This window comes from Bemisia tabaci, chromosome 7, assembly GCF_918797505.1.
Source record: "Bemisia tabaci chromosome 7, PGI_BMITA_v3".
Taxonomy (NCBI): Eukaryota; Metazoa; Arthropoda; class Insecta; order Hemiptera; family Aleyrodidae; genus Bemisia; species Bemisia tabaci.
Window position 1 is genome coordinate 8,757,196 of NC_092799.1, and position 24,877 is coordinate 8,782,072.

The 24,877-nt window shown below is 40.6% G+C and overlaps 1 protein-coding gene across 5 annotated transcripts in view; it reads right to left on the reverse strand.

Annotated features, from left to right (window-relative positions):
- Positions 1-24,877, reverse strand: part of LOC109032713 (uncharacterized) — a 393,313-nt gene that overhangs the window by 74,857 nt on the left and 293,579 nt on the right. For all 5 annotated transcript variants that reach the window (XR_011900192.1, XM_072302208.1, XM_072302210.1 and 2 more), the window contains one exon: positions 8,199-8,295. Coding sequence is in view for 4 of the 5 variants with exons in the window: in XM_072302208.1 (XP_072158309.1) it covers positions 8,199-8,295 (97 nt within the window). In the remaining variant the exon portion in view is untranslated. The remainder of the gene's footprint in view (positions 1-8,198; positions 8,296-24,877) is intronic.

Consider the following 24,877-nt stretch of genomic DNA (forward strand, 5'->3'; position numbering starts at 1 on the left):
CTAATCGCATATTCCACACTTTAGAGAAGATAATTCGATATTCACATGCTGGAGCAAATACTTTTGACATGTGGTCATGTGCGGGAACGTAAACTCGAAGCACAATAGTTTTTTTTTTTTTTTTTTTTTTTTTTTTTTTTTTTTTTTTTTTTTTTTTTTTTTTTTAGACTTCGAATTTGCGTCGTTCCCTGACGAGACAATGCAACTACATTCGAAGGGCTAGGCGGACAAGGCTAATAAGTGCAGCTTTTGCTATTTACAGAAATACGTGTTTAAAGTTCCGAAATTACATGGAGCCTTATAGGAGGAAGGAAGTTCAAAATCATTGTTTGATGCTTAAAAACTGGAATTAGGGTGCGTTTTTTAAGGGATATATATTGCGACTAGTTTTAGTTGAAATCATTGATATTTCAATTTTTTCAAAATCTGCGCCTATGTTGTTCACGGTGTTTTTTTGTAGTTCGCTTTAGATATTAATTGCGATTTGATTATTAATTGTGCTTTAGATATATGCGAGGAAAGTTCCTTTCTCTTGAAAGATGTCTGTCATTTTTAGTATGTTGAAGCGCCATCTATTTCGTATGATACAGTGCAACACAATTGTTGTGTCGTTGTTGCTTGAGACGCCGTGGCACGCTGCTGCGTGGCGCGGCGGGCGACCGTTCAGCGCGCATCGCGCACTGGTGCCTAGAAACCTAAGGGGATACTTCACGCAATGCGCACTGCGTGAAGTATCCCCTTAGGTTTGTAGGCGCCAGTGAGCCTTCCGCGCTAGCAGCACGCCGCGTCACTCTGCTGTAGCTGTGTGTTTGGCTCTGATGTTTAAACTCGCAAAGTCAGCATTTTCCAAGTCATGATTTTGAAATCTTTGCTCACTCTGCATGGATTATTCTTATTTGAATTGATAAAAAAAATGTATTAAAGGAAAATATAACGAGTGTTTCGTAATTATTGAGGTGGTGCCGTGTCAAATTTAATGATTTTCAAAGCATCTTCATTATTTGTTTCTCATTTTGAGCTCTTATAGTGCTGCAGCGTGGTTTGCGCTCAACCACAAGCTCAGAATTGGACGCATTTGACTCTGAAAGATTGATGTACAATTGGGTTAAAACCAAAGAATGCGTGTTTCTTGGGTTTTTTTCTCTTTTATTCATTTTCGTATAGTTTCTTTCAACACAACTACGGCTCATCGAGATTAATATCGAAGCCATCGCTTGGGAAAGGTTTTACAAATATTTGCCACGTTTTAAAGATGAAAAAGTTTTGAAAATGAAGTAATCACTTCGTTTAAAAAAAGAAAAAAAAGGTGAAAAAGCCGTATATTTTATCAAAAATGTTAAGTATTGAAATAAAACTGAATATTTAACAATGAAAATTTGAAAAGATGAATCAAAAGAAGAATATAAAATTTCTTTTGAAAAATGAGTTACCATAACAACTCCTCCCTCTCTCTCAATTTTCTCATTTCAAAATTGTCAAACTAGTCTTACATATGGACTTATAAGTCACTGTTGCTTATTTTACGTGTCGACGTAAATTACTGACAAAACAGGTTCGCGGACAAAAAAATCGTTGACGGATGTCCCGAAACCTGCAATTCAGTGATACGTTCAATCTTAGTTAATCATCCCATACCTGCATTTCATAAACACGTTGAAGACTTGCAGAGTTAAGTAAAGCAGTGTGAAGTATTGCCAATAATTCCTCTAATTCATTAAAAATCTACGCTATAATAAGACATGTAGGAGAAAGTTCTGAATTCATTGATGGAAATGACGTTTTGGGATGCCGGTCGGAGCAAAGTTTATGAAGTATCTAAACTAAAATTTTGATGCACTGAGAAGCTATACGTACTTCGACTCCTGCAAGCCATTTTTAAGGAACATTTTTGTCGCATTTTTCTTTTGCTCCAGAGCATTGTGGTGTTGGCGCTTCTTCAGTCTTGAGTACTTTAGACTGGACTTCCCGCCAAGAATGATAATTCTTAGTGCATGTGGTATATTGTATTTTGCATTTAATCTTATTATATGTTTTAGTTTATGTTGAAAAATGTTTCGAGAATCCCCCATAAAAAGACCATAAAATACAACTCTCTATTGGTAACAATATTAATTGAAGAGCTAATATGTTTTCCAACGTGTATTTATGTTATGCGGTTGTTTTTAATTCGCCTTCAGCTGCGTCTGCAGCAATTGATGTTACGAATATGTTGTGCGTTTTGATCTCAGCTTATTACATACTTGACTCTCTGAAGGCGTTTTATGTGCGCGCAAGTAGAGCACCCTGTTGGAAAACAGCAGAAGTAAGATTGAATGAATCGCTTATTTGTACTTCGATCGTTCTTCGAAAGATTGCGCTACTTGCGCGCACATTAAACGCCTTCAGAGAGTCGAGTATGTAATGATGTGAAATCAGCACGCACAACATATTCGTAACAACAATTGCTGCAGACGCAGTAGAAGGCAAATTTTTCAGTTAAAAAAACTTGTACGTAAAAAACTTGCATTTACTATGAAAATTTCAGATTGCGATATCTCGAAGTTAGGATCAGCCAAGATTTTGATTTTTCGCGATTTGAAGTCCACACGTACCTTAAACTCACCCTCTGCAAGACATTTTTGTCGGGTTTCTTTTTTTGCTTTAAAACCAGAGTGTGTGAGAATCGACGTTTTATAGAGCTGGATCAAGAAATCGAAGGATGCCTTTCTCATTGATATATTTGTCCACACCGATGTCTATCAATTGCAATATTCACCTCGCCGGTAAAATTGCCGAACCTATCTATTCGTCAGAATGAAAATAACAGTGCAACAGAAAAGTTTCGGACCTAGAATCCGCTATGCGCATTTCAAAAGCACCGACTCTGTTTTATCCTCACCTAAGAACGTTTTGCAATTTCCCTGTGAGCCATGTTGTACGTATGAACCCATGCTTGGCGGGGCTCATGTAGAATTTGGGATACGTCCTTACGTCAGTAGAGCGATAAAGTGAGGGCCCGGAGGCCGCTCCTCTGATGCGTGAGCACGCGCGAGTTGAAAAAACGGACGACAAAACGAGAGGAAGATACAAATTAAATATGAAAAATACAAGAGGGTGTAAACAGGGAGCGGTTTATTGTGCCCGTAGCGCGGTTTCCCGCGCGGCAAGTCATAAAAAACAAATTGAAACGGACCTGGATAAGCTTATTAATTCAAATCGCCGGTCCGCGAATAATCGCATCGCGCTGTTGCCGAAGCGGATTCGGGTTCATTTTTCGAAGGTTTCAGGACTCAGGAGGGGTAGAAAACTATTAAAAAAAACTTGTGTGGGGAGGGGAGGGGGTGTTTGTCTCCGCTCCTGTCGCAACGCGCGGAAATGAGTTTTTAAAAGGTAGAAATTCGTTAAAAATAAATCACAAGAAAATGTAATGGAGTCGATATCATGGAATTGAAAACATCGGTTATACAAACTGAAAAACAGTTTCATATTTGTTGTCCATACATGCATGGATAATTACTTGTGTCAGAATATAAAAATAAGCAAGACGTATAATCTCGGAAAATATACAAAACTTTTCTTGTATAAATACAAACATTTTTTTCAACTAAAATGTTGAAATTTGTCATACCAGTTGTGTAAATAATCTGGATTTTTGTAGTTTTACTCAACTCTTCATAAATTCAGTAAAGACATTAATGCCCCAAATTGCTAAATTTCTCTACAAAAATTAGTAGCTATAACCAAAATTTGTCTTGTAAATAATTGTCTTGTTTTCCTGTATACATACATGACTTTTCTAGTAAATATAAAGTTGAAATCTCCGTAATATACAAGAATTTTTTTGAAGTGGCAAATTTTGCCCGACTCCTTCACAGACAAAGTCCGAATGGCTAAACGGCGCACTGTGGATCGCGTCAATCAGAGAGGTCAGACATGGAATTGTTTACTAAAGCTGAAAATGTTGACGTTGATTTTGTCACATTTCAAATTTTTAGGGGTGCTTCTAGAAGAAAATTTCACGAGGAAACCATTGGAACCACTTTTAAAACCTCAAAATTTTGTTGGAATCGAGTTATTAGCTATTAAAGTTTCCAAATTTTGTCCGACCTCTCTTCAAAATCAGCGAACATTGTAATGCAATGTCTGAAGGTAGTAGCACTGATTATATTGGAATTTGGAGTGTAGCCGAGTGCTAGAAATAATGTAAAATTTCTTTAAAAAACTTAAATTTTATTAACAAACTTAGACCGAAGCTTTTCAAAGCAAACGCTTCATCGTCAGGGTCACAAAATCGATATCACAAGGGCCATAATTTAAATTTCAAACAAGGTAAAAGATTTCATTGATGGTAACAATTGATAACAAGCTATAAGATCAAATCACTCTTAATAATCAAAACATTGTCGATGTGTGCTTAGTGCCTGTTTCTCATCAGAGATGGCAGCACATTTTATGTACAGGGGATTAGTTGCCAGATCTACCTCTTTTTGTACATTTAATAATTTTACGACCTCTCTTATCGGCTCGATCCACTGTCCGCCGTCTAGTTTTTTTTTCGGCGATATGTCCATGAAAACCTCTGACGAATGTTATCAACAATGTGACTATCTCCCTAAAAAAAGTCGTTTCCACTTTACTGAATGCGGTCTCTTTAAAGTCACAAGTTTACTGGGCGAGGGAGCAGAATGACTATGACCCACTATAATACCGAGCGGCCGGAATCAAAACACTCCCGAATCATAAAAATTCAATGAGACCAACGCCTCGAAGAAGCGACCGGAAGGGCGTAAGGTAAGAAAATATAGGACGCCGAAGAATAAAAAAAAGGAGAGTGGAGGAGATTCAAAAGTCTTTTATCGCGGTGTTTCCCGGGCGAGACAAAAATCAAATAAGTATAAGTGTCATAAAATCCCGAAGAACTGGGCGGAAAATAAGTTTTTATGGGGCGAAATGGCCTCGTAAAAATTCCTATAGACGTAATGATACATAATGGAGTTTCTCACGGGCCCGGGCGCGGGAAGACAAGGGAGGATTTGAATTATTGATTCGGCGAGAGGGAGAGACGCGGCTCTGATGAGCTGCCCTTGTCAATTTACCGTGAATGCTAAGAGAAGGTCTCTGACAAATTGGCGTTTTGCTCCGGGAGTGAATTTTTAAGCTTATTACCCTCATTTGCTTCCTTCCGCATCCAGCGGGATTGTTATAATTCACAGGAAGCACCAATTCTCCCAAGCAGGGTGGTAACATTGAGGTTCGTCCGTTTAAATATATCGATGGCTGAGGTCGGAAATACGTACCTCCGATTGCAGCGTTGCAAGTCCGTCTCCTGTCATGGGTTCTGCCAGCGCTGAAGATTGTCATGTTTTAACTTTGTTTCAATAGACTTGGGTTTTTTAAAACCTTATACTGGGGACTTGTAGTCATTTAAATCGTCATTCCTGTGACGTAAGGGTGTATGTTAATTTCCGCATGAGCCCCAGAATGCATGGATTTACACGTAAAACAAGGCTCACGTTGAAACTATTATACGCCCTTACGTCAGCGAGGCGACAAAATGTGCATTAGCTTAGGACTCCAAATACATGTCCCTGTGTGGGAAAATGAGAATAGGCAGAAGAAAGAGAGGATGAGGATAAGGAAGAATAAAGGGGAATAAAAGAAAGGGGAAGAGCAATGCGGAGAGGAAGAGGGAGAAGACAAAAGAAGAAGATTAAAAGCAAGGAAGAAAGAAACTAGACAAGGTGAAAGAAAAACGAAGAAAAATACATTTTTCTCCAATTTTTTCCATTTTTCTTCTCTCTTGGCTTCATTCCCCTCCTACTCTTCCTCCTCTTTTGTCATGTTTTATTCTTCCTCATTATCTTTTCCTTCTTCTTCCTCAATGTATTTTTCTTCCTTTTTTGCTTGTCCTTCCTCTTTTCTCTCCTCCTTCCTCTTCTTTTTTTCCTTCTCCTACTCTTTCTTCTCTTTCTTCTTCTTCTTCTAAAACCCGATTCTGTTGTTGGTAGGGATCTAAAAGGCAAATTTTTCGGGAATTTTTCAAGAATTCACAGCTAAAAACTAGGTATCCAGCGGAAACTTTGATCGAAAATTATACACCCATGCAGACGTACACAAGTATCACACACATTTTGTAGAGTTACCATGTGAGCTTCTGAAAACTTCCCCGATAATGCACGAAAAATGTCCCGATAATTCCCGGTAGATTTCCTGATATTTTTCAACATTCCATCGACTTGTTCCTGATTATTCTCATGAAGTTTCACGTTCTCATTCCTGCACTTGACTATCCCAGGAATCTCTGATCCCTTAATCTGCCGTGCTAAGGAAAAAAGCCGTGTGAACATTCGAGAGTTGCCAAATTTCCTTCGATAAAATGTTTCTTTTCCGAGAAAGTTATGAATATTTTTCCTTGAAATTTTCGGGGACTTAAGGTGAATTTGCGAAGAAAATTTTCTTAACAATTGGAGGGAAAATACCAGGAAATTCGTGTCTTATCAGAGGAAGGTTGGCAACGCCTGAAGGTTCATACGGCGTTTCTCCTTTAAATGACATAATAATCGATACATCGCAATTCACGCCACGCCACTGGCAGAATCCTTGTTCCGCTCCATCGTCCCTTCAGCACTCCATAAAAGAATATCTCAAGCTTTTCGCTATTCGCGCACGGTTCCGCCGCACAGTGGATCGAATCAATTAAAGAGGCTGGACATAAAATTGTTGACTAAACTGCGGATTTTTATGTTAATTTCGTCACATTTTAAAAATTAAAGAGTGCTTCTAAAGGAAAATTTCACGAGGGAACCAATGGGTTTTTAGAACATCAAAGTTTTGTATAAACGGAGTTATGAACGTTTAAAGTTTCCAAATTTTGTCCGACCTTCCCTATTGACTCCATCCACCGTGCGCCGATGAAAAATATAGTCTACGCGTGAGCTCGGTACCCGCGGAAATCAGTTCACGGCTGATATTCCGCCGTCCTGAAGAACAACGGCATATGTCCCCCCAGACGTTGCCAAACTTCCTTCGACAAATCACGAGTTTTCGGAAAAATATATGAACCCGCTTATTTTTTCGCCCGATTTTTCAGAGTAATCGTTCGCAATTTTATCCAATGAGTCTGAAAATTTGAAGGAAAAAATATTCCCAACTTTCTTCAAAAATTGATATCATCCTAGGAAAAATTAGGCAACGTCCGAATGCTCTTAAGGCGTTTTTCCTTATTTACCCGTCGACGTTGAGTCACGCGCGGCTCCCCGATTCCACCGAGCGGCAATTCCAGTTGATTAGTCACCATATCGTCGTTTTCCTGACAAAAAGACGTAATTACACATCCCGATGAGCCCGACGGTCCAAACGATTTCATGCTTTCCCAGGCTCATCTCTGAGTGTACTTACGCTCTTTTATCGGCCTCGCGACAATATTATCTCACGAGGATTATTCGCACGCCGTAACGGATGCACATCCTAGCTAATTGCCAGTCGTTCCGTAAAGAGTCATACGTGAGGCGACTCTCAACTGAACGTTAAACGAGTTACTCAATGCTCGCCTCTTGAAAAAAGATGCGAGTCGAGCTGGAAGGAACCTATTGGCGAAGCAGCAGGCCGATTATTGAAATCGATGGACAACGCGATAGATAAAAAAGTCGAAAAGGGAACGGAGCGACCCTATTGGTGGAATTAGGCGATTGGTTGCGACGGACAAAGATGAAGAAATTGATAGACTGACTAACGGTAACCCACGGGAGCCCTTATAATTAGTCCATCGTTTTCCCTTTTAATCTATAACAACCACAGGTGACATCAATTCGCAGGTTTGACTAATACTGCCGTACTGAGGAAAAACGCCGCATGAACATACGTCAGTTGCCTTCTTTTGATCAAATACGAATTTTCATGAAAAATTATGAATATTTTCCGTTCAATTTTTCAGAGACTTTTCTTCGTAATTAGATCCATATTATCTAAAAATTTCAGTAGGAAATATTGATAAATCTCCTCAAAAATAAGCATTTTATTGGAGGAAATTTGCAGGCAACTCTCGAATGTTCATACGGCATTTTTCCGTAGCACGGCAAAATAGGATAGCTCCATTTTTTCTTTGTCTTATATGTCTATAACCTTGTCTATTAGTTTTAAGAATCAACCCACTACATTTAATACATATTAGATAAGAAAAATAATTGACAAATTTAAGAATTTTTCAGACTGATACTTACGCCATTCGCATCTTGCACAATTGGGAAGACAAAGTCTGCGGGGGTGAGCAAAATCTTCACAGGACCTTTGGCAGTTTTAGATCTTAAATATTGTCTCCTGAAACAAAGAAATATAGATATAATTACAATGTTTGCACACAAAAAAAGAAATTTCTCCTAAAAAAAACGTTAAAAGGAGCAGAAATTTTGAAAAAAAAACTTACACACGCGATTTTTTTATTTTATAGTATATGAGGTATTTCTACACTGTGGAAAATTAGGGGAACTTGAGTTTTCGGAAATCGAGTGCCTCTTCTCTTAAAAAGTTTCTCTAAATGTGAAAATATCCGCCAAGAAACATGGACAATTTGTGAGAAAATGCAGAGGTGAAGGAACAAACACGCGAGCCAAACTACAGGTACCGTCGGTTATTTTGGCTGAGCAACTATTCGCGCATCTAAGTCGTGAAATTGCCTACATGAACATTTGAAGGCAATTTTACAGTCTAGATTACTTGCCTCTTAACTTTACACTTTGCAGTAAATGAGACGTTTATGTCGACGCAATTTCCCATTAAAATGTCAATCAAGACCCTCATAAAAAATTAAACGAGCGAATCGAAAAACTTCGACCGAGAAATGTGGTGTTGTGGTTTTACCGTAAATATTCTTTAGATACCCCCATATTTTTAGATACCCCTTATAGAAATTTCGTGGTGTGGGGGTGGGAGGGTGCCATAAGTCAAAGTGTGATAAAGTATTTTAAAAAATGTTTCCGTTACTCACTTGCGGTAATCTTTTCAGGTGAAATTGATGATGATATTTTGCGGTGAGATTACCGTGAGTGAGAAACGGAAAATTGTTTTCAAATTTTTTTATCACACCGATAGGACTTATGCTCCGAGTAGAGGGCTACTTAAGACCTCCAGTTTGCGTTAAGTTCCGTTTCCATAGGTTTAAATGGCGTAACAATTGATATATTGCAATTTACGCCACGCCACTGATTTATACGCAAAATAGGACGTAGGCGAAAATCTAGATACGCCCTCACGTATGAAAAGCGACGATTTTAAACGTTTTCAACTCTGAATCATTCTAATTTCAAGGGTTGCCCCCTTCCCAAACCCAACTTCACGAATACGCGTGGGCCTGAAAATTCATAACTTCAAAATCGGCAGACCAGAGAGAGCAAAATCCCTCCGAAAAATTCAAGTTCTCAGCCTAGGTACAACGCGGAGAAGACGATCTCCTCAAGCAAAAACCACGCATGTGCATCGAGCGTCTATCACGCCAAACGCGGTTCTCACTAAAGACCCCTTAATTTGTAACCTTTATTTATTCTCCTTGCGAAGTGATGCGGACAACGGGGAAGGAAGAGTCGCTTTTTTCGCCGTTATGTCTTAAAAGTTACGAGCCAACTTCCCAAGGCTCCTCAAAACAATCGTAAACATCTCCCGATGTGTGCTTTAAAACTTAGTCCAATATGAGAAGCCTTGTATGATTTCCATTCATTTTGTCAGCGTCCTCTCCTCACTCCGCCTCCGATTTCTTCTCGACCTAACGGTGTATCTCAATTTCAAAGTGAGCCCTCTTTTACATATGGATCTATGCTTTCTGAGGCTCACGTGGGAATCGAGATACGTCCTTACGTCACTGGATCCGCGTTTTTTTCTCGTTTCACGGTTCTACATTGTCAATAATAAAGTACATCTGACGTAAGCACTTCAAAGCCTCATTTCGCTCGATTTATTTATCTCTCTTTCGTTAACTTTCCAATCTCCCTCGTCTGCCTCTGGAACGGGGAAAGTTTTGAACGCGTCGGCTCCGGACTGGAAAAGAGCCGTAGACCGATATTCTTTCCTGAAATTGGACTTAATTGATGCGCCTTTATCTGTGCAAAATGTGAATGTCCGTGGAGAGGAGATCGTCGAGCACAAAGACACATTTTTCTAAGCGTTTTTATCGAGTTTTCTCAAACAACTCGATTGTATTTTGTGACACAACTACTTTTTCTGGCTAATAATAGGGGCTTCAGGACATTCCGTCGACGATGTTTTGTCCGGGCACCTGTTTAGTCCAGTAATTTACGTCCACGCGTAAAATAAGAAACAGTGACTTGGTCCGAAGAATATATTTCAGTCCGTATGTAAATTTTTTTTGACAATATCCAATGAGAAAATTGAGAGAGAAGAAGGTGTTGTTATATGGTAACTCATTTTTTAAATGAAATGTTACTTTCTTCTTTTGATTGATCTTTCAAATTTTCATTGGTGAATATTTGGTTTTATTTTTATCTATAAAATTGTCAGTTTAAAATATACCGTATATATACACCTTTTTTTAAATGATAACATTACTTCATTTTAAAAACGTTATATTTTTAAAACGTGGCAAATATTTGTAAAACATTTTCCAAGCTATGGCATCGATATTAATCTCAATGAGCCGTACTTGTGTTGAAAGGAACTATACAAAAATGAAAAAGAGAGAGAAAAAACCAAGGAGGACGCAATATTTGGTTTTAACCCATTCGTACATCGATCTTTTACAGTCAAACACGTCCAATTTTGAGCGTTTGGTTGCGAATACACCACGCTGCAGCACGTTAAAAGCACAAAATTTAAAAGAAAAATTAAAAAGCTTTGGAAATCATTAAATTAGAGATGGAACCACCTTAATAATTTCAAAACACACGTCATATTTTCCTTTAATACATATTTTTTTTTCCATCAATTTAAATGAGACTAATCCGCGCAGAGCGTGCAAACATTGCAAAATCATGAGTCGAAAGACGCTAACTCCGCGAGTTTAACCATTTGAGCCTGGAGTGCCTTCAATTTCGTATAATACAGTGCAACACCATTGATGTGAAATAGTTGCTTGAGGCGCCGCCGTGGCACGCTGCGCTGTGGCGCGGCGGACGGCCGGCCCGGCCAGCGCACTGGCGCCTACAAGCCTAACGGGATACTTCACGCGTTGCGCAATGCGTGAAGTATCCCTGTTAGGTTTGTAGGCGCCTATGCGTGTGTCACGCTGGTCGTCCGCTGCGCCGCCAAGTGCTACAGCGTTTCAAGCAACTATTTCGCGACATAGGTGTACGTACTGTACGTGCTAAAAAAATACAAAATATTGAGTGGAGTTACGGCGTTTTTGCTGTGGACGGCACTACGGAGGTTTGTCCTCGTACAGTCAAAAACTAAGATAATAGGACAAAATGTCCAAAGATAAATGTCGAAAGTACAAAAATGTCCAAAATCAAAAAAGTCCATTTCTAAAATAAGTCCAAATATAATATCTGGAATGTCCAATAGCGGTATTATGGCTGAGAACAAAAATGCCCTCTGAGGAAGTATGTAGAATTTCTACCAACAGGTAGATGGTAATATTAATTGGCCTGCATTTTGCTATTTGGAACTATAAATTCTGGCTCTTCTGGAAAAACACCTATGTGCATAGGGAAACTAACGGCACATACGCTGTTTTTAAACCGGGCCAGAATTTATAGTTCCGAATTGCAAAATGTAGTCCAATTATGACTCACGATAACCGGACATTAGGGCAGTTTTATTAATTTTGGCGATGGACCGCTACTGGACATTCCAGGTACTCGAACATTTTTTACTCATGGATTTTTCTTATATTGGTCATTTTTTTACTCGAGACATTCACTTTTGGACATTTTGACCTATCGCCGAAACTGAGCGTGGGGGAGGGGGATAAATTACGAATATTCATAAAATATGCACTATTGTAATTGTTTACCCTTAATTTCTCGTTGCCTATAATCGCGACGGGGTGTTTTCATCCCACTAAAGTTCCGTGGTTCCTCTTCGAGGGCGGGGAGCGAAAGCAACCCGCCTTCCGCGAAACTTTAAGTTTCGTCTCGTTCTTTCTCTACTCAACCTGTCCAATTTCCAAGATAAACACTTGTGTGAGCTGAGCAGTTCGGTAGGCAGTCGAGAAAGTGGCACGGCTGAATTAAAAACAAGATTAAACTCTAACCACGGGTACTTTCCAGCCGAATTAGATTCCCAGCGCGAAATGAAGGCATTGTCTCCGTGTCATCACCGCACCTTTGCCAATTCGCACGCAAATACGTGGATTTGGATCACTACTTGTAGAGTCCCTTTATACCCAGAGTTACGGCAACTCACTTTTGGTTAGGCTGAAAGTGGCCTAAAAAAATCCAATTCTGATTGGTTCTCGCTCATTGAGTCACTAACGAATGCTAAGAGGTGAAGGTGACTCGAATGTGAACGAAAATAATGAAAATATTACCTAATTGTGGTTTATCAAGAGTAAATTGTTATTTCCATCGGTCCAAAATGAAAATAGATTAAGAAATCATTCAAAAACCAATCTCATTTTCTTTTTAATTGATCACTTTTGTTGATGTTGTTTTTGGATGACAGACATCGCAGGATTCCTTATCCTTATCCCTCAATATCGTTCGTTTGGGTGCACTCGTTTGTGCCTCCATGGCCAGCCAAGGCCGGCTGCCAGTCACCTGATAATCGATTTGTCTTAACTCTGGGTATCAAGGGACTCTAACTCCTTGGACTAAATTTTGGACTTTTGAACTAAGGCTCAGTTTAAAAACGACGTATGTGTCATTCATTCCCCTATGTACGTACATAAAAGTTTTTACGTATGCGTCAGAAATTGTAGTCCCAGCTACCAGAGATGGAAAGTGAAATTTCCTAACTCAAATAAATTTCACAAAAGTTTAAATTTATTAATTTTTTTTAGAATTATTTATTAAACCTTTGGAGGTCTGAAAGCGTTTTAGATGGTCTTTCTGTTGATGCTGCGGTAATATGCTACTCTACTGACGGTACCAGACACAAAGGGGAGGGTAAAAAGGGGAGTTTAGAGAGAAAAACCCCGACCTAACCTCTAAACTAAACGAAAACATTTGCAACGCGCGAATGTTTTAGGCTTGGGGTAAAAAATTTCAAAATTTAGAATCATTGTTTTTAGGCGTTTCTTGGCTTCCTGGATGCATCCCCAAAAATTTCATGAAATTTAACATATATAAATTTCATGAAATTTTCCATCTCTGCCTGCCACGGAGAAAAAAACTTCGTGCATGGGACCCGAAGTTAAGGTCATATAGATCTCTGAAGTCTTCAGATGTGTGACCCGAACCCTTCGGTATATATTGAAGTACTTAGACGCCTGACCCGAACTTCGGCAGCTGAACCTCAAGTTTTTAGATACGTGATCCGAAAACTTCAGAGATCCATACGACCTCAACTTCGGGTCCCACCCACGAAGTGTTTTTCTCCGTGTGATTGCAAAATAAAGACCATTTTAATACCGATGCTGTGTTATCATATAAACAGGCAAGGAAGTAACCATCAAATGGACTAGACAAACTAAGCATTTAAGCATTATGATATCTTCACCCTCCGGCCAAAATATCACAAGCGTCACGTCTTGTTGCAAAACCTCTGCTGCCAATTTATTTTTTTACAGAGAAATGGTTGGTTAAATCTGTTTGACAATTTCACTGAATTTTATCGAAGAGAATTCAGTGAAATTTTCAGACAGCTTCGCTGGAAAATTTCTCTGTAAAAAAATAAAATGGGGGGGGGGGGGGATTTTTAAACGTCTCATGGCGCTCGTGATACATTAACCGGAAGGTGAAGATACAAGATTTGTCATCAAAATTTTACATATATGTAGAACACAATTAGAGGAGAACCATGTATTGAGAGAGACTCCTAACCAAGGTATTAACGTTTTAGATGCGGAAATTCAAACCGCCCGCTCTGCCACTCACGGAGCGAAACCAAATAAGCTTGCCATTGAGCTCGCAGAACGCCTTCAATTTTCCTCTATGCAACCTGGGCATCCCCCAAGCACGAATAGTCGCATCCAAGCGCCGTCGCACTGCTTTTGGCGCAGTGCGAGAAGTATTCATGCAGTCTTGTAGGCGCTAATATGGGCCGTAGGCCGACCGCACTGTTTGGCGAAATGCCAGAAGTATTCCCAGCTGTTCACTCGATTTTCGTGAAATTCGGTCTCTGGACGTATTTTTCAACGGGAAACTCGAATTTTTGGTCAGATTTTCAAAATTTCAAAATCCAAGATGGCGGCCGTGGCCTAATATGCTAAGTCGGGTCCTGTTCACTCGATTTTCGTGAAACTCGGTATCCAGAGGTATTTCTCAACGGGAAACTCGAATTTTTGGTCAGATTTTCAAAATTTCAAAATCCAAGATGGCGGCCGTGGCCTAAAATGCTAAGTCGGGTCCTGTTCACTCGATTTTCGTGAAACTCGGTATCCAGAGGTATTTCTCAACGGGAAACTCGAATTTTTGGTCAGATTTTCAAAATTTCAAAATCCAAGATGGCGGCCGTGGCCTAAAATGCTAAGTCGGCTCCTGTTCACTCGATTTTCGTGATACTCGGTATCCGGAGATATTTTTCAACAGGAAACTCGAATTTTTGGTCAGATTTTCAAAATTTCAAAATCCAAGATGGCGTCCGTGGCCTAAAATGCTAAGTCGGGTCCTGTTCACTCGATTTTCGTGAAACTCGGTATCCGGAGATATTTTTCAACAGGAAACTCGAATTTTTGGTCAGATTTTCAAAATTTCAAAATCCAAGATGGCGTCCGTGGCCTAAAATGCTAAGTCGGGTCCTGTTCACTCGATTTTCGTGAAACTCGGTATCCGGAGATATTTTCCGACGGGAAACTCGAATTTTTGGTCAGAATTTCAAAATGTCAAAATCCAAGATGGCGGCCGTGGCTTAAAATGCTAAGTCTGCTGATTGTGGATGAGGACAAAGATAACATATTCGCCACTATTCACCATACTTCGGCAAAAAAAGTAAATTCGTTCTTTTAAAAGTTAATAGCTATGAGGGACGGCTCGCGGAGCGAGTCGCAAGTTCGTCGCGAAGCGAGGAACTTGGAGTCCAGGGGCACTCCCCGGCTAGGCGTGACAGCTCACACAGCGAGCTGAACACGGCTAGTAGTTTATATATGTCTTTGATATGAGCGGCCCAAAGCCGCTCTCCAGCGGCAGTGCGCTGGAATTACTGCTTGTTTATGTTTATTTAGCCACATTTTAAACATTATGGGGTGCTCCTTGAAGAAAATTTCACGAGAAAACCGATGAAATCCCTTTTAGAACTTCAAAGTCTTGTATGCATGGAGTTATAAGTGTTTAAAGTTCCCAAATTTTGTCCGACTTTTCCTATTGACTCGATCCACTGTGGGTCGCTTCGCGCCTGAATCCTGAAAACGTTCGCGGTCTTTCAAGCTGGCTTTGAACGGTGCTTCCAGCGAAGAACTAGCACGCTGATGAAAGTTTGCACTCTAGCTTGCTGTTTTGGTCTAGTAAATCCAAACGCTGAATTGTTAGTAAACTTATCTGCCGCGGATCGAAAGATCTCGAGGAATTTATACCTCCTTGTTTCCGCACCTATTAGGGGCCGATTGTAAGACCTCTGCGGGTCGATTATTAAAATTGATAGACAAAACTACCCTGGAGAAAAAACACATTGGATCTAGAGTCCAGACTCTTGAAAACATTGACAAGAAAAAACAAGCAGTGAACTCCAACACAATGTGTTGATAAGGCGCGTCATTAACTCGCACATATCAACCCCTTTAGTTTTCATTTACAGAGATTTCAAAATAGGCAAGTAGCACAACAACAGAATTCATACGATCCAACACTTCAACGACGCACTTTGACGAGACCGTATATTGTGAAAGTAGAAAGCTATTCGAACGAATTTAAGTTTTTTGATCTGCCTGAAGCAAAATCTTATCAGATTCTTGAAGAAAAGTGCTGCGGAATAATTTAAGCGAAGAAAGGAAAAATTCTGTTGAACTCCTAGAAGATAAAGTCGATTTAAAGGTATTTTGGGGCTAAAATACCCAAATCACCGGTAATATAAATACCGTTATATTATTGAAAAGAAATTGACTCGATATAAATGCAATTGCTTTAAATATGTCTTGATTTTTTTACTTTAAACGTCTTTCCATGGAAAGCAGTTCAACCATGTCTATGCTTTATTCATTCATGAATTGAAAGTAAGAAATCTACATCCCGAAAATCTACCGATTTGCCGTAAAATATCGCAGAAACTTGATATACCAGGTCGATGCACCCACTCGTTGAATTTACGAATCAATTTCGTGAGTGCACATATGTTAAAGTCAATATGCTATAGTCATTTTGGGTGCCTTTATTTTTCAAGAAACATTTACAAGTAATTTCAATCCCGAAGAATCATCAATTTTCCGTATAAAATCGAAAAAAATCAAAATATGTCCACTCCCTGACGTGAAAATTAGATTCTACGTGTGAAAATGCTTATGCATCGATATGCTGAACAGAATCCATGTCTATCTCAAAATTTTTCTCAGAGCAAAAGTTTGTGTTATTATCAGCTTCCCTTTAAACCCCGGTTCGATGGCCGAATCGGCTGCCCAAAAAGCAAACCATTTTTGAAGGGTTCTATGAGAAAAGCGTGATATTATCGGCTCTCAGGAAATCACCTCATGGCTGAAACTGGTAGTATAAATGTTTGAGTGCTTAAAATAATCGTATTTAAGAAACTAAGGCATTAAACTATGGAGTCAATTTCTTTTTAATAAACGGGATTTTATTTTTTGTTTGGAAAATTCGAGGTTTTGTTGATTTCTTCAGATTTCGAATACTGTAACTTCTCTTCTATTCAGCCGATTTTCATGAATGAGACCTCTTTTTATTCGTGTTTTAACGGAGAGTAAAAAAAAAATGGCTAAGTACACGCGAAACAATTTTTTTTGAAAATTGGACGAATCCTAGCGTGACGGTGAAATGGTTAATCAAGCGTAAGTAATCAAGAAAGGGTCTCGGCGCGGCCGAACCCGAGACCGCGGCCCAAGACCATTGTTGCTCGAGACGAGGACGCAGTGATCAGGAGCGTGGGGAAGAGAGGGGTAGGTAGATTTCCATATGTGCGCAAGTAGCTTCCTGTATGAGCCACGTTTAGCAAATGGTCTACTGAGTCTCGAGGCTCATCACAGATTGCACTTACGGCACTTACGGCTTGCACTACAGCCAGGGCGGCTATCAGATCAGTGCTACCAAATTTTGAAAAATATAACAGGGATGTGAAGATCTGTCAAAGCAACGTTTTGAACAAAACGGAGTGAGTGAAATTCTCATTCAAGGAGTGCCGACCTGGTCCGCCATCCTCGAATCAGTTCGCTTGCTTCTGCTTATATATGCATATTTTAAATCAGCGCGTCGTATTCTTAGGCTTTTTTTAAAAAAACCAAGTAACGTAGACTCTTGGTATTCAATGCACATAAACTAGGGAGCCCCAGAATGAGAAACAACTTTAAATCATAATTATTGACGGATAAATAAACTTTTTACACGCTTTGGAAAATCTCAGAAGTTCGCGGTAGTCACTTTTCGGTAAGGAACTAATTGTAAGGGACTCGGTTATTGTATCGAAAGGGGGGTCGAAACGATCGCAAAGGCGGTATACTACGTATACGCGCCAATACTCTTGATTCAATCGGAATTTTGCTTGAATCAAAACGAGATCCGCTTAAATTAAGAGGCTTGGTTCTTGATTTAAGCTAGATTCTGATTGAATCAAGAGTACTTTTTCTTGTCGATGTTTTTAAGAGTCTCGACTCTAGATCCAATGTGTTTTTTTCCAGTGTATAAACGAGGTTTAGCCCTCGTAAGGCGCGTAAGTAGATGCGACGAGTGAATGCTGAAAAGAGAAATAATAATAATAAATTCTTTCGAGTAGTGCACGGCAGCACCGACAGACAGCGATCAACAATCCCTTCATCCCGCCGCGATGGAGAGTTCGCTCAAAGTTTGATTGTCTGACCGTGACTCGATTCCTTCAGCGACTCGGCGAGAGCGAAATAACTTCAAAGTCCTCTAGTTGCATTGTGCTCGCCAGTATCGCAGGATATCTTAGATATCTCCGGGACAAAAGCCCCAGTCGCTCCGCCTCCGAATCGAAGAGGAGTAACACCACACTGAGAAGAGCCTTATTCCCCCTTAAACTCCTTGCTTTTCAGGGCTCACACGAGAAGAGAGATAAGTTTTTTCGTGAGCCGAGCGAAGAAATGTGCAACTTCTTCGGTGGAGACTCTAGAGACAACTTTAACGCGGAGTGAATATCCAACTATCGATACTTTCTTATTTGGAGCTATGGTAAAAAATCGATTGTTGAGGCTACACCTTCGTGATTGATTCTTTTCTATGGGTTTAAATGGAAGATCGATCGATTTATCGCAAATCGGGACGTGCTATTGCAACGCGGCCGATGCAGGCGCTGCTGGGAGAGAGTATTCAGCGTTTCTATCCTCGGCACTTTTGGGGGGAAGGGGGGGGGGGAGGGAGGAGGAAATTGGTTTCGTTTAAGCTCGCCGATGGTCACGAGATGTCTACCGGAGGCTGGATTACCGATGCGCTGTCGCGGTAACGTCAGGGATGCCAGGTGGACATGGAAAATATGGAATTTCCCGGCGATTCGGAAATTTGCAGATTTCAGATCAAAATTTGTTTTGAATGGAGATTTGAATTTTTCTGTAAGTAATTGAAACTAGCTGGAAGTAGCCTGAGATACTCGAGTGGATTTTGGAGGCAACAGGAGGCTGACACGGCAATCATGCCGAGCTAAGGAAGATCGCCGTATGAGCCTCCAAAAGTTGTCATATTTCCTTTGATGAATTACGAATTTTTAGAGAAATTCGTGAATATGTTCCCTCCAATTTTCAGAGAAGTTGAATGACAGTCAAATCTAAATAATCTGAAAATTTCAAGAGGAAAAATTCATTATCCTCCTTGAAAATGAACATTCCATTCGAGAAAATTTGGCGACTCGCCAATTTTTATACGGTGTTCTTCCGTAACACGGCAGAGTACAGGACCATACTGCCAGACCGTAGGGAGCCGTCGTAAGAGTATTTTAAAGTCTGCCTGATGAATTGATTATTTTTGAGAAAATTTATGAATATTGTTTTTTTTCTTCTGCTGGTTCTATGGCTTTGTGTCCAGCATCTTCGGCCAACTTTTAACTATGTTTTTTTGTCCTTAAACATTGAGGTATGTAGGCACATCCATGCTCCAGGCTTTTCAAATTTTCAGGGATAAAGCCTGAGTAGAATCTGTTTCAGCAGATCTACTTGTCAGTTACGTGAAAATCTGACACCACCATCCGAATTCGAACCCGGGACCTATTGATCTACAGTCAGACGCACTGATCACTATCGGCCAACTTGGCCGGCATGGATATTGTTTATAGGAGTTTTAGACTCGCTAGACCACCAACGAATGACGTTTTTCGGGAAGTTAACGACAAAAAATCCGCTCACTTTAGAAAATGTATATTAAATCGGAAAAAATTTGGCAACGTCCAAATGTTCACAGGGCGTTCTTCTTCAGCGAGGTACTATAGGCGCTCGAGCAGAATTTTTCCCTCAGTAAAGTGTGTCTGAAGTAATTCCTCTTATCCGCATTTCCAACAGTTTCCAATTAACGTGCCACGAAACACTGCAGTGGAGGGGATGATTCACTCCTCTCCATGCAACGCTTACCGAGGAACGAAACTTAGTCTCACAAATGGGGATGTATGCGCAATACGGATGGAGTATTTTATCCATGCTATCACAGTATTGCTAAACAAATGGGGAACATTTTTTCTTTTAGAACGGAGTATTTCATCCATGTTATTACAGTATTGCTAAACAAATGGGGAAAATTTGTGCTTTAAGAACGGAGCATTTCATCCATGTTATCACAGTATTGCTAAACACATGGAGAAAATTTGTGCTTTTAGAACTGCGTGTACCTCGGTTTCTGAGTTACTTTTTCGCGTTTTTAACGCGCGCATCGTATTCTCCGAGTCATGTCCCTCCAAAATTGAATTCGCAGGTCAAAATTCGTTCGTGGTTTAGAGCAAAATGGACGTATTTCTGTCAAACGGAACTAAGCGCCGTAGGGGGAGGAAGGTAGAGGGGGGGCTTGGATTGGCGGCGGAATCGAGCGTCGGATTCATTCCGTCCTGTACTCGCAATGCTTTTCCATGGCGTTTAGTTCCGTTTGACAGTGCGCGCTATCCGGCATTCTAAATTCCTCAAAAGGAACTCAAGTTGGCGCTTTGTTCCGTTTGACAGACATACGTCCAAATTATTACGTCACAGAATCGTAGTTACGGCCTCTCTATTCTCGTAGGCAACGGTTGAGGCAAATGTCAATCTCCAATTACCTCCGAATCAGCATCACTCAACAGGTTAATACATGCAGTCAGACGGCACCACTGATGAGCGGTGACCTGTACAATACTGGACTTTCGTCTCAACTAGAGTACCTTTTTAGCGAGAGTATGGACAGATCGCTTCATGAAGGGCTTCGGGCCCAAAAGTGCAGCCACCCTTCAAACCAACCTCTAACGCCCAAAATTTCACTGCTAGTCTGCAGATTCTAATTCTAACCAAGATGGCTAAGAATGTACATAAATGAGCGTTCTTCCGCAAAAATTAGTAAATTTATGCAAAAACTAAGTCAAATACGTGCTTTATAAACGATGGTTCGTAACAATTGTGTTAGTAAATCGCTCTGGATAATTGAACTTCATAGGTTGGCTGCATTTCTGGGCCCTAACTTTATTCACGAAGGCATCGGTGAAAGCCTGATGGATTTTCAGAGTTTCACATCTGTCTATACTCTCGCCATACAGGTACTCTAGTCTCAACATACGATGTGACCCATAGTTACTCCTGGTGTGTTCCGAGATTCGCCGTTGGCGTAGCGTAGGATCTACAATTTCTAGATCGTTGTTTTAAACACGGTAAAATCCTTGAAACGTATGAGAACTTGGTGCCCTCCAAAAAATAATCCAGACACAGGACTCGGAACCAGTCCGTCTCGGAGCCGCCCGCCATTCTTGCCCAGGCGGAGAGCGGTCAGCAATGGAGATGTTGCATGTGTAAGGAATTTGCAATTTGACCATTAATTCTTATGTAAAAATTCGCAAAAAAATACGATGGTGCCACTGGTTTTCTCTGAAATCAACTCCCAACTCCCAAGCTCAAAAAAAGCTCTCAAGTTGAAGCCAAAATGGAGGGGATATCCCACGCTATCCTGAGAGTCCACCTCTACATCAAGACAAACTCTCCGTGCAAAGATAGGGAGCAAATACATTGACAGGGCTGCCACTTTATTTGGAGACTCTAAAACTGAAAACACGGCATCTCTGCTAATGTATTTGCTCCCTATCTTTGCATGGTGAGTTCGTCTGGATGTAGATGTGGACTCTGAGGATAGCGTGGGATATCCCCTCCATTTTGGCCTCAACTCAAGTGCTTTTTTTGAGCTCGAGGGTTGATTTCAGAGAAAACCAGTGGCACCATCGTGTTTCTCGCAAACTTCCACATAAGAATCCATAATCAAATCGCAAATTCCTCACACATGCAATATCTCCATTTCTAGATCGGCGTTTTAAACACGGTAAAATCCTTGAAACGTATAAGAACTCGGTGCCCTCCAAAAAATAATCCAGACACCGGACTCGGATCCAGTCGGTCTGGGAGCCGCCCGCCCTCCTTGCCCGGGCGGAGAGCGGTCAATAATTGAAAATTGATGGGAGCATCGGGGAGAGAGACGATTGAAAAACTCGGCGAACATCACTCTCGAACCGCGAGACCGGCGCTCCCGGGAAACCCGGTGATTCCTCCTTTTTATCGCTCCGATTTTTTACCCCGAGTTTTAAAACTCGTGGCCGCGACTCCACCGCGGTGGGCGGGGGGGGGGGGGGGGTTCGCGGGGCCGCAGGGGAGGGGGGGAGGTTCGCGGGGCTCATAATTTGTTCTAAGTTTTAGCCGTCGTCGCCGCTGCCGCCGTCCTCTCGCTTGTCAATACTCGGCGCTCGGCGAGTAAATTTCGCGCGAGAAATTAATGATGCAGACCCGTGATAAATGGGCGCCTATTATTACACGCACCGGCTCCCCGGGCCCCGGTCGTCTCCGGTGATTTTTCACGCTTCCTTGCCCCCCCCCCCCTCCTCACCTCGCTCGGGGGCCGTCCGGTTTCTTATATCCCGGCGAATTTTTCGGCGGATTTCAACGATATAGAAACTATAGATTGGTGGAGGCCTAGGAAAAAACGTAACGCACATGAGCGCTGTCTCCACTAGTCAAAATGGCATCAAAATGGAAGCTTAAAGTGAATCGATTTCAACGATAAGAGGGCTCAAAGTCGGGGCTTGATGCGATTGATGAGTGTTGCAACTCAAAATAGAGCGGCGTGACTCTTTTTTGATCAACAATCGCGAACAAATCGTATTTATCGATTCACTTTGAGCTTCCACTTTGACGCCATTTTGACGAGTGTACACAGGGCTATGGAGCGGTCGTTCGATAGGCGGGCGGGGAGTGGAAATGGCCGATTAGAATAAATGATTTAGCGTTGAAATTTGCATCGTAAACGCACTTGATGAATGGCTAAGTTCCATATCTGGACACATATTCTCAAATAGTTGGTTCTAAATTTGATATAAGTCCGTATTCAGCAAATGTCCCATAAGAAGCCGTAGAAACCGACTATCTTCGTTCTAACCTAATTGTTGCTCCTGGTGTGTTACGAATTTCACTGTTGGCGTAGCATAGGAACCCCCTATCTATAGTTTCTAGATCGTTGGCTGATTTGGCTAACTAGGAATATCCGACGACCGTGAGATGAGTTTAATCGGACGGGAACCTTATTGTTCATGAAACAAGTCGATGGCCAAAGTGCGAAACCACGTTTCTTCATGTAGATATTTCACAGTTTCCGCTCTTTCTTTGCTTTTTCAAAAAGAAGCAAGTCGACTTTATTCCTTGAAATTTATATAGAAAATTCTGTTAACAAAGGAGAAAAGTCAATGAAGTTTTCATGAAATTACGCTGACTAGAATTCCTTCCCCCTGTAGTCATCGTGCAGCAACTTAACTTGAGGGCGGATTTTGTCCCTCGATCACTTATTAGAATCATCTTAAACTTGGGGGGTTTTACTGTTTATTTAATTTCTAAAATTTGAATCAAATGTGAAAAGGGAAATAAATCTGTTGTTCTCAATCATACGAAGGTAGACTGTAGACCTTGCGACACATTTCAAAATCGTCGACATTTCTTACTGGCTTTCAAAATGTTCCTTCTAAATCCTTAGCGTAATAGCACCTTTAATTTAATCCTAATCTTTATCCGCTCCAAAGTTCCAAACTATGACTTAAAAATTGTTTTTCTTTTATGAAATTAAGGAATTTCGTCCCAGAGACAAACCAACCTTATGTAGAATCGAGGGGCTTGGAGGACAAGACGCATAAGTGTAGTTTTCGAAAAAATTGACTTGTTAGTGATTTCAACTAAATCTAGGTTTGAAATAAATTCTGTGAAACATTCACGAGTAAAATTCCATTTTTTGAGCATCAAAATGTGAGTTTGAACTTTCTTTCGCCGGAAGGCCTTACATGATTGAGTAACTTTAAGCACGTTTATCTCGAAATAGCAAAATCTACACTTATGCTCCTTGTTCTCCATGCTCTCAATCTGAATTACATGTATATGTCGCAGGCAAATAGTGAAATCAGGCATTTTGTCAAAGGCCAAGGCAGATAGTCAAATTTTGACAGTCTACACAATTTTGTGAATTTATGGCGAAGAGCTCACGATTTTTCACTATTTTTGGAAAAATAACTCATCAAACCTACGAACTCTTTTTGTCTATTCCTCTTCAATTGCCTCTCATATTTTTAAATTTTGAAATTCCAAAAATTCTGTATTTTACGACATGCTAAAAATTTCAAGATCAGTGTCTCTTCAAGAGCTAGAAATTGTTTAAAATACTATTGTGTGTGCAAAATACTGAGGATATTTTCTTGCAGGAGCAATGAATTATTTTGTCTGAAATTAGGAAAAGAATCAGAATTTCAATCTGAGTTAGAATATTTGACTATTTGCCCGCTACATATACATGCATGTTAGCTAGACGAGGGATGAAAAACATGTTTTTTTATTATAAAAAAATGTAACTTTTTTTCAGGGAACAATTACACAGACATACGACAGAAAAACTACAGATTTATGATTTCATTTTATTTTTCTCCTCCGGATTCCTCGAATGATACGGACATTTGACGGCATTAAATCTTGAACATCCGGTTGCGGGGTGGCAGTCGAAGGAGGAAGCGGCGGAATATGACGAGGACGAGGAAACTTGGGGGAAAATAAAAAGGACAAGAGAAACACAGAGTACGTGCACGAATTGTCAATGCTCCGTAATCCACTGTTCCGCGGATCGCCCAAGTTGGGGCTTTCGAAAACGTCATATAGAAACTCAGACACTCGATGAGTTAGTTTCAGGATGATGGAAAACTTTTATACGCACTTGTCCCCCACACGCCAACCCCCGGGAGGGTGGTTGAACGGCGGCCGGGGGTGGCCAAAGAGAGGGGGGGGGGATATATTTGAGGAGGCGACGGCGTGTGACTAACCTACTCTCCTTCTTCTTCTCGTCGGTGGGTCACGGAGGAAACACTCCGTGCCATGGGAAACCGTCGTATAAGAATTCTGCCGTGCTAAGAAATAACGCCGTATAAACCTTCAGGCGTTGCCATATTTTCTCTGATAAAACACGAATTTCCTGGTAAACTTATGAATATTTTCCTTCCGATTTTTCAGATA